This window comes from Etheostoma cragini, chromosome 8, assembly GCF_013103735.1.
Source record: "Etheostoma cragini isolate CJK2018 chromosome 8, CSU_Ecrag_1.0, whole genome shotgun sequence".
Classification (NCBI taxonomy): Eukaryota; Metazoa; Chordata; class Actinopteri; order Perciformes; family Percidae; genus Etheostoma; species Etheostoma cragini.
Window position 1 is genome coordinate 27024948 of NC_048414.1, and position 9571 is coordinate 27034518.

General features: G+C 43.3%; 1 protein-coding gene across 1 annotated transcript in view; it reads left to right on the forward strand.

Moving 5' to 3' along the window:
• The window catches only part of igf2b (insulin-like growth factor 2b), a 6665-nt gene extending 2221 nt beyond the window's left edge, over positions 1-4444 (forward strand). The window contains exons 3-4 of the mRNA XM_034878866.1: positions 457-638; positions 2051-4444. Coding sequence (XP_034734757.1) covers positions 457-638; positions 2051-2290 — 422 coding nt within the window. The 3' untranslated portion in view covers positions 2291-4444. The remainder of the gene's footprint in view (positions 1-456; positions 639-2050) is intronic.
• The last annotated feature ends 5127 nt before the right edge of the window (positions 4445-9571 follow it).

A 9571-nucleotide genomic window follows, 5' to 3' on the forward strand; every position in this document is an offset into this window, starting at 1 on the left:
CCCCTTTCTCTCACCGCACTGATCCATTTTCTCCTGTTTTCTCTACCTCTCTGCCCCTCTCCCTCCTCCTCCTCTTTATCTATACTGACTTGACAAAGGACAAGGTCACAGGAGAGTTCCCATTTTTTATGTATTTGCTCACCCAAAGGTCTGTCTGTGAGCTTAGCTGTCTGTCTCCATCACACTCCTTTGGTGTCTACAGCGCAGGGTGTTTACGTGTGTATTCACTCATTAACGGACGATAGCCCTAATCAGATTATCCCCTACAAACAAAAAGATTTGTTGCAGTTGGTCATAGATTTCCTTTTATCCTCTTTGCTCCACGGACCGCCATGATTGGCGAAGTAATCCCGTGAAAACAACCTAGATTCGTTACTGATGCCAGTGTTGTGTTCTCAGGCCTTGACCTCGCCCTCCTCATGGCCTTTCTTCACCCGTTGTTGTGTTTCTCCCCAGGTAGGCCAACCAGCAGGGGCAACAACCGGCGCAACCAGAACCGTGGGATCGTAGAGGAGTGTTGTTTCCGTAGCTGTGACCTCAACCTGCTGGAGCAGTACTGTGCCAAACCCGCCAAGTCCGAAAGGGACGTGTCGGCCACCTCTCTGCAGGTCATACCCGTGATGCCCGCACTAAAACAGGTACATCTACAACAACAATAAGAACTCGCCAGTATGGAAAACAATTTTAATCCTGGTTCTTATCTGTCCTCCCATCTAATGCGTCTCCGCTCACCTCTGAGCCTCACCCCCATGTTCCTGACATGGAGACTTACACAAAGACAGGTTTATCTGGTTAAAATAGCCATTGGTAAGCAGTTTGCTTCCATGCAGTGCTGACCATCGTGGAAAACACCAAGACGGTCACAGCTCATTATATTCAAAAAAAAAGGCAGAGTCATACTCACAGAGCCTGTGAGATGTTAGAGACTGCTGGTCCGTAACAAAACAGGGTGTTCTGAGTGTGTAATTATTAGTCACGGAACAGCAAACTCACCGAAACTGGCGTGCGTTTTGATCCGCGCAGTCGAAAAACACCTGACCTGGCCGGCAGAGCTTCTCTGAAATATGTCACAAACATTCAAGGAAATCATGAAAGCGGTTTCTGGTCTTTTCACTGCGATCACAAGACTGAGCCGTGGCTGCTTTCCAGGGCCTCTTCAAATCCCTTCAACCCTCCTTTAAGCAAGGCTAGGAAGACGTTTGTAAGGTTTCAGCTTTAATTTGTCATAAAATGAGCTGAAAAATCAGTGCAGTGGGATGCGATTGGTAGGGATGTAAAGAAAATAAGAAGAAATGAATGTACAGAGGGAAGTAATTGACACTCTTTATGAAATGCCAAAAAAAGAAGGGAAGAGAATTGTAAGGGAATTAGTTGGGACATGTCCCTGGTTTGTGTGGGCAGGGAGAGTTGATGGGTACAGCCTGCTCTGAGGGCCAGCTGTTCTTAGGCTATTGAGCAGGCCCGGAGTGAATGAAGGGGGATAAACACACTTCAAGTGTCAGGACCAAAACAAGCCATTCAGAAGGAGCACTGGCTACTCACGCATACATTCCAGCTTCTCTGCTAACACTCACACTTTGTCTCAATCTGTGGTGCTCAGCTAAACACCTAACACTGTGGAAAGGCGGCAAGAAGGGAGGATTCGAAACGACGATGTGTTTACGTGGCGTTTTCTCGGCCTGTGGGGGTTAGTCGGTTCAGCGGGTCGTCGGGTGAACAACGACGTGCTCCTCATATGTATATGAGACGAGTGGCCGCCCTTCCCTTTGACAGTATGTTAAAGAGGCTGAGCTAAGTGCTTGTTGACAGCTTCTCTCAGTCAAGGAAACCAAAACAAGGGCAAGTTGGAGGCGAGGCGAGTCTGTTATGACGCTCGACGCTATAAGAATGACAATTGATTTCCATTTGACTGGCCCAACAATGACTGAATGTTTTTTGCAAAATAAACAAGGCTTTCCTCCATTGTAATGAGCACATGCACAGCATCTTATCACAACTAATGAACTGACTCCCTCCTTTTTCCCCTTTTTTGGCCGGCACGCCACGATAGGAAGTTCCAAGGAAGCAGCACGTGACCGTGAAGTATTCCAAATACGATGTGTGGCAGAGGAAAGCGGCCCAGCGGCTCCGAAGGGGTGTCCCCGCCATCCTGAGGGCCAAAAAGTTTCGGAGGCAGGCGGAGAAAATCAAATCCCAGGAGCAGGCAGTCTTCCACAGGCCCCTGATCAGCCTGCCTAGCAAACTGCCTCCTGTCTTGCTCGCCACGGACAACTATGTCAGCCACAAATGAGCCCGCCGCCAGCCCTTTGCACAGACAAGTGTTTGGAGGGAGAGAGAAAAAAAAAAAGACTAGGGGATTATAGCTTTGTCTCTGACGTCATTTCTGTGGCAGTCCTCTTTGACCTCCCCTGCCCTGTCCGAGCCCACCAACCCCGTCCCCCACCCCCACCCCGACCCCCCGCTCTACTTCTTGACCCCCTGGCCCTTTTCTTATCCCCCCCCCCCCCCTCAGCCCCACCCACCCACCTCCGGGCACACAAACATGCCTTCACATTCTTCCTGTCTGAACTCTTTAGCTCCCTCTCTTTTTTCAGTCACCGACACAAAGGCACAAACACAAACAATGAAGAAAAAGTTAACAATTCGGCTGAATGCAATTCAGGTGGATCCTTCAGCGAAAGAGAAAAGGGAAGGGAGAAAAGAAGATGAAAGAGATCTGTGGTTTGTAAGTGTCAAGAGGACACCCAGCGGAATGTTTTTTTGTCCTTTTGGAAGACAACTGAAAGTGAAGAGCAGCTTGCATGAAATAATCCATTCCACATCATTTTTCCTGAGGCAAAAAGAAAATCTCTGTTAGTTCTTTTTCTTATTAGTTTGCACCTTTACCTATAAAGGGACTTCCACACTGTAAGGAATTATTTTGTAAAATTAGATTCCTGTTCCAGCACCTTTTGATCACAAACAAAAAGCAGAAAAGAGTCTGCAAAAATTGCACATTGCCACGGATTACGTCAAAGTAAAGAAAAAAATGGCACTATTTTTTTATGAACAATGAACGTGTAGCTTAAAAAAATGTCATGGTGCTAGCTTTGGGAATGGACTCAAAGAAGAGGTTGAAAAGCACGTTTTTTTTTTTTTCTTTGAATGAATTTTTAAACTTTCCGTTTTAAGGAAAGTATGACTTTTGAAAAAAGGAAGATAAAAGGATATGGGGGAGCTCCTGGCAGTGGCAATGTAAAGGGGGACGTGTCACTGAGAAAAAAAAATGGGCTGTTTCGGCATCTGGGCTCACAGCGAGCGCTAGCAGATGCTCATCAATAGCTTGCCAGCATTAGCGGCAAGGGGGACCTGAGACCCAGTCCCTGTTCTGTCTGTCCCTGCCAGACACAGGGAGCAGTGTGAGGACAAAAATGGGACACCGTGGACCGCCTGGATTGAGACAGTACTACAGTTCTGGGACAGTACTTCCTGTTTGCTATGGCTTCGCAGACTGCTCTGACAGGAAGTAACATGGCATGGACAAAGAGCAAGTGGGATAATGATGATTATATTTTATTTTGTCTTTTTTTTTTCTGTTTTCTTTTCATATCAATGTTTCAATGAAAAAAAAAAAAGGAAAACCCCGTCAGTTTCTGGTACCGTGACATTCCTGTTTTTCCAACTTAGGCTTTTCATTTTTTGTTGTGATGTTATTTTACAGTTCTAATGGCACAACATTTCAATTCAAAGGGAAAAAAACAGCAATAATGTCAACTAACATTCTATTGTTATTGTATATCAGTAGTATTCACATGCTTTTGCCTGAAAACAAATACTTGAATATATATATATATACATCTATATATATATAGATATATAATTAGTTTCCAGGGACGTTGTGTTATTTTCCTTTAGTCTGAGCTGTATCTTGCGTAATGAGCCGCCAAGCTTTTTTGTTTGTTTGTTGAAATACAAATAAGGGCACTGTATAAAGGCATTATTTATTTTGTTATAAAATATATTTGAAAAATTGGTCCAAATAATATACGTAGCACTGATGCTCAACTGACGGATTTATTTTGTATGATCTCTGTTTTCCAATTGGAGTTGTAAGGCTTTTTGTAGATGCTTTGTACCAAAAATAATGTCTTTTTTTTTTCTTCTTCCTTTTTTCGTTTGCCATAGTTACTTTAAATTAATATTTTAACAGCAGCATAGCCTGGATTGCTTAGGCATGTTATGTCACAGAAATAGGCACATACTCTGAATACGTTGGTCTGCATGGACTTCCAGAAGCCTGTTAGGGGTTATCTGTGAAGAAGAAAAGCATCAATGAGTGACTTTATTCTTGGAAAAATAACTGTTCAATAGTGATTGTACTCAAACCCACTATGTTTTGAAGCCACTTTAGTATTGATGGCAGGACAATGATCATCCTTCATTAAACCATGTCTTTGGAATTGTGCATGGTGTCCTATGATCTTCTAAGGAGCATCTCGCCTATGTGCCAGTGCAAAGGTCACGAGGCCATAACTGTCCGGTCAGTTGTAGATTTTAGGGGTTTACCTTAAATGTGACTTACACAAGTCATTGTGTACATGCCTTAATTGGAGGTAAACTTGTTGCTAGGATGCTAGTAACCTTCAAAAGGTCATTGTCTATTAAGGAGAGCTTACCATCACTCAACATCTCACTGTCTATGTGTCTGTCTGCCCTTTCTTCTCTGTTTGTTAAAGACAATGCCCCTGATCTTATGCATCAACAGTATGTATCTGTATTTGCATGCCAAGGGGGATGGGGCGGGGGTGGGGGGGGGGGGGGGGGGGGGGGGGGGGGGGGGGGGGGGGGGGGGGGGGGAGATTGCCATTCGCCCCTCCACAATCTTCCAGCCATCTATGAATTATGCATTCGATGAAGGGCTATCACGCTAAAACCATTTCTGAAGCACTCAGGAAAAGAGAAGAACAATCTATGCTCTCCGAAGGGAGAAGGGCAGAGTGTCAGTGATAATCCTGTTGTGGAAGGGCTCGCTGAGGTTGTTGCCCACACCTGGCCACAATGATACAGCGCTCAGTGACTAACCACTGAAGCCCATGTCAGAAACAAGGTCATTCCGTGCCACATTGTAGTTTCCTCCTCCATTGTGTCATGCATCATCCATGAAATGGAGACCTAATGGATACTTGCCAAGCCAATATCTTCTGTCAGAGAGATCTCAATTACCGAGGCTGCGTCCTGTCTCTAAATATATTCTACTCCAGTTGTGCAACAAAGCAGGCAGTGCAATTATTATTATATTATTATTATTATTGATAAAATTATTATTATATTTTCTATTTTATTCAATATTTTCCTGCTAGGACTGCATTCATTCACTATTGTATTGTTCAAACAGGCTACTCTAGTGTTCTTATGAATGGCGTGAAAGACAACCACTTCTTTTCGCTGAATATGAAGAGATACCTTGCCGAGCAATGGCAACTTTTTCTGTGTCAGTAGCTCACTCAGCCTGTGTGTATTTTATTGATTTAACCTCTGCACGCTAGAACGTCCGAAATGCACAATTCATGTACTTTCATTTTTAATATCAATAAAAAAAAAACATTTTATCAAACATACAATGTCTAAAAGATTTCTTGCTTTGTTCAGTGTACTCGCCCGTCTCGGGTGTGTATACGCTTTTCGGTGTTTTCAGCTTGAAAGCCATTTTTGAAATCTTTTTATATCAATTAAACCTTATGTACCCTGTAAATGATTTATTACATCTTAAAGCCTTGCAGAGGATCAAAAGCTGCTCTTAGCACCTTCACTCTTCCTCTCACCCACCCCTTCCCCTTTCCCCTTGTCTCCCTTCCCCCTCTCTTTTCTCTCCCTTTTTTCATTTGAAAACAGCGTTTCGAAACAAAAACAATCTCCTTCCAGCGTTAAGGCTCCGTATCGGAAGAAATAACGATCTCTGTCCATATTAACACGCCTGACAAGTCAAATCAAGGGAGCATTTACACACATTGGGCATGAACTAGCCGCTTTAAACAGGAAGCAGATCACTCTGCAGTTAAAAATCGTGGATGTATAAATTGAAAATACTTTGTAGAAAGAGCTACAATTGTCAAAAGTAAAACCAGGTATTCATGTGCTTGAAATGACTCCAAGATGGTACTGTTACTGAAAGGTGTGTACGCCTACCTAAACGATAAGACCGGCTGACATGCGTCGTCGTTTCTCCGCATCCAGACTACAACGTAACCAATCAAAGTTGCATGTGGTCAGCAGTGTTTCAAAAAGTCTGAGTGTGGACGCAGCCTCTGTCTGTTTGTCTCCCGCTCTGTAAGGGTGCCAAAGTGGAAATCGGCACTCAAAGAGTGGCAAGCAGGCTTGGCCACAACTCCCCAGTATTTCCTCTGCTGCATGCCACACTTAACCCGACCTGTTCTCACTGCCTCTGACACACCCATCCGTACATCCATCCCTCCATCCCTCCATCCTCCAGCGGCTTGCTAACTACTGGAGCAAGCTCCACTTCAGTGGCTATGTTTAGTAACCAACATGTCTCAAATTAACACATGCATGTTCTGAAAATGGCACGACCTTTCATTGTTGACATGCATGCACATACCCACCCATGATGTCTGTTACCGGGCAGATTTACGGTAGAGTACAGTTGTTCCCAGAATGGAACATTTTCAGGCACTGGGGTTATCTTGGTGCAGCAGAGTTGCTACTGTAGCTCTCTGTTCTGTCTAAGGTTGGCATCAAAGAGTTTGAACTTTACAACCAGGAGAGTCAGAAATCTCTTTTTCTTTGGCGTGAGTGCAACGTTCTGCATTACAGTGATGAGATACACATGTGTTCCTTCTGGGAAAGCAGAGAAGCTTGCTGGCTATCATAGTAAAATAGCTTGTGTTCTGTGTTTTATAGTCATAAATCTCCCAATTAAATCACCTTAGCAAGTCTCATGAAACGTTATTGCCATACTAAGAGGTTTGTCACCCTGCAAAATGAGGAAAAAACACTCCACTGGAAGTGCATGCTTTCAAAAATTATATTAGATATATGCACAATCACGCACATGATGAACTTGCATGCAAACACTTGCAAAAGTTCATGTGTTTTTATCTTTTGTTGCCAGCGATGGAAGACGTGTTCGGGTCCTTTACTCGAGTAAAAATACTAATACCACTCTCTAAACAAATTCTGTTCTAAGTTAAAGTCCTGCATTCAAAATGTTACTTAAGTTAAAGTATATAAGTATAATCAGGAAAATGTACTTAAAGATTTAAAAATAAAGTACTCGAAGCAGAAAAAGCCTCATTTTAAAAACTGTAAACAATCAAAACAGTTATGTGTGTAATCGGACAATCACTTCAGATGTACTTTAGGCAGTTATATAATTTAGTAGTTTAATTTGTAAGGGAACATTGCAGTTTGAAAGATTAATGTAGTGGTATAACAAGTGCAATATTTCTCTCTGAAATGTAGTGGAGTAGAAGTAGAAAGTGGCATGAAAAGGAAACACTCAAGTAAAGTACAAGTACCTCAAATTTGTACTTAAGTACAGAAGAAAATGTACTTAGTTACATTCCACCACTGCTTGTTACCTTTACTCCATCGCCTTTATTGATACATGCATTATTAGTGGTTATTCTCACTGACTTTCTACTTACAGGTGAGTGTGTGTTCACCAGCAGCTGCTCTGGGACTGAGCCTGTTCCCTGCAGGTGTTTATACATAGTATGACCCTCTAGAATTTGGTTATGAGATCAGGGACTCTCTAGTCCTCAGGGCGCGTCACGTCAGCTCTGTGCCTGATGGGGAAGCATCTGGCACAACATAAATCAACAAAACAAGCCGAACTGGGCCACAGTGCGCCAAGACACAGTCTTGTTTTCCCAATTGTTTGAAGGTTGAATCTTGTTGAGATTAAAGCTGATGCCGCGGTGGTGTGTCACGGTCTAAAAAATAACTCTTACTACATGACGGAAGGAAATCACATTCTCATTTATTGTCCGGATAATAGCTTAGTTATGCAAAAACCTTAACGTGGAAGGCTGAAAAGTGTTTTTCTTCTGTCTAAGGTATGTATAATTTGGGTAGGCTCATTTTATGCAAGTTAAATTTACATCTGCATCTAAATCCGGAAGCCTAGGCATAAAATCACTGTAACATTATCCTAAATAAGTAAACAATAGAAAGAGCATAGAAATGCCACCTCAACTTAAACCGGTGGAGCCAAATAAACCATAAACCCACGCATCCATGCCTATAAGAGAGGCCTCCTGAACTGTGGAGCGGAGTGTAGATGTGGGTGGCACAACTCTCCCAGGCCTGACATTGGAAACTGCCAAAGAGCACACTAGAGTTAGTTGTGGTTGGCCGGATGCACGGGATGCATGTAAGGCCAGGCCAACTATTGAGGCACAGGGTTTGGCAAGCCCAGTCCATCACAGCCCAGCGTGGCCACACAGGCCAATTAAGACAGGCCTTCTCCTCTCCTTTCTTCTCCTCCCCTCCTCTGTGTCTCTCTCATCTCTCTCTCTCTTTATCGCTCACTTTCTCTCTTGTACTGCCTCTCTCTTTCTCCCGATCCTTACAAAGCGTGCTCACACATTCCTCTTTTCCCACTTTGCCTCTCTAATTGCTGTGGACTGAAAAGGGGGATGGAGAGAGGCGAATGAGATCGGGCGAAAGAGACAGAGAGGGAGAATCAGAGGGAAAGGGGGTCATACCACATAACCTCTATGGCCAGGACAAACTGTACTGGCCCCCTGGAATAGTCAAAACCCCTGTTTGTGGTGTGCCCCTAGCTCTCTCTCTCTCTCTCTCTCTCTCGCTCTCTCTTTCCCTCTCGCTCTCTCTCATTGATTACACTGAAATTTAACCATTTGGCTAATTTCATCCAAAGAGCTTAATTTCATATTATACAATATAATTCAATCTACATCCTTTCATTGGCTCCGAGGTGGTTACAGCAAAGCCAGAGTATAAAGAGGGGATTGTGTTTCTTCAGCGCCCCACAAAACTGTCTAATTGTTGATTCCTAATCAACCAGGAGCTGCGAGGACCATTTCCCGATTATGTAACCTCAGGATCCGACATATTAACAATGAAGTGGAAGTTTTAGTGGATTTTGTACAAAGTAAAACTATGTGAGGAGAAGAAAAAAGGGTTGTGGGTATTGGATTTGCTTCTCGATCCCATCAATGTTCATTTATGTTGTAAACTGTGATAATCATGATTATAGAATTGTATTTGTATCACAGTTTATATAATGTGTAGAATACAAGATGTGACTTCATAACGGCACGAGCATGAGACAAAACAAACTATTTGGGCAGACAAAAACAACTGCACAATGTCAGTGTTTGTCTTTTGTTTATGTCTGATCATCTCCTAAAAAGCATGAGATGGACCGGTACCGCCCACTCACACACTAAACACGGACAGCTTTGAATGCTACATTTGTAAAGTTTTGCAACTTTGAGGCTTTCGGTGTCTTTGTCAACACACCATTGGAAGGTCAGAGATGGCAGAAAGCAGCAGAGCAAAATGTGTTAGACTGTGTTGTGGAGGGCCAGAACATGGGAAATGATGT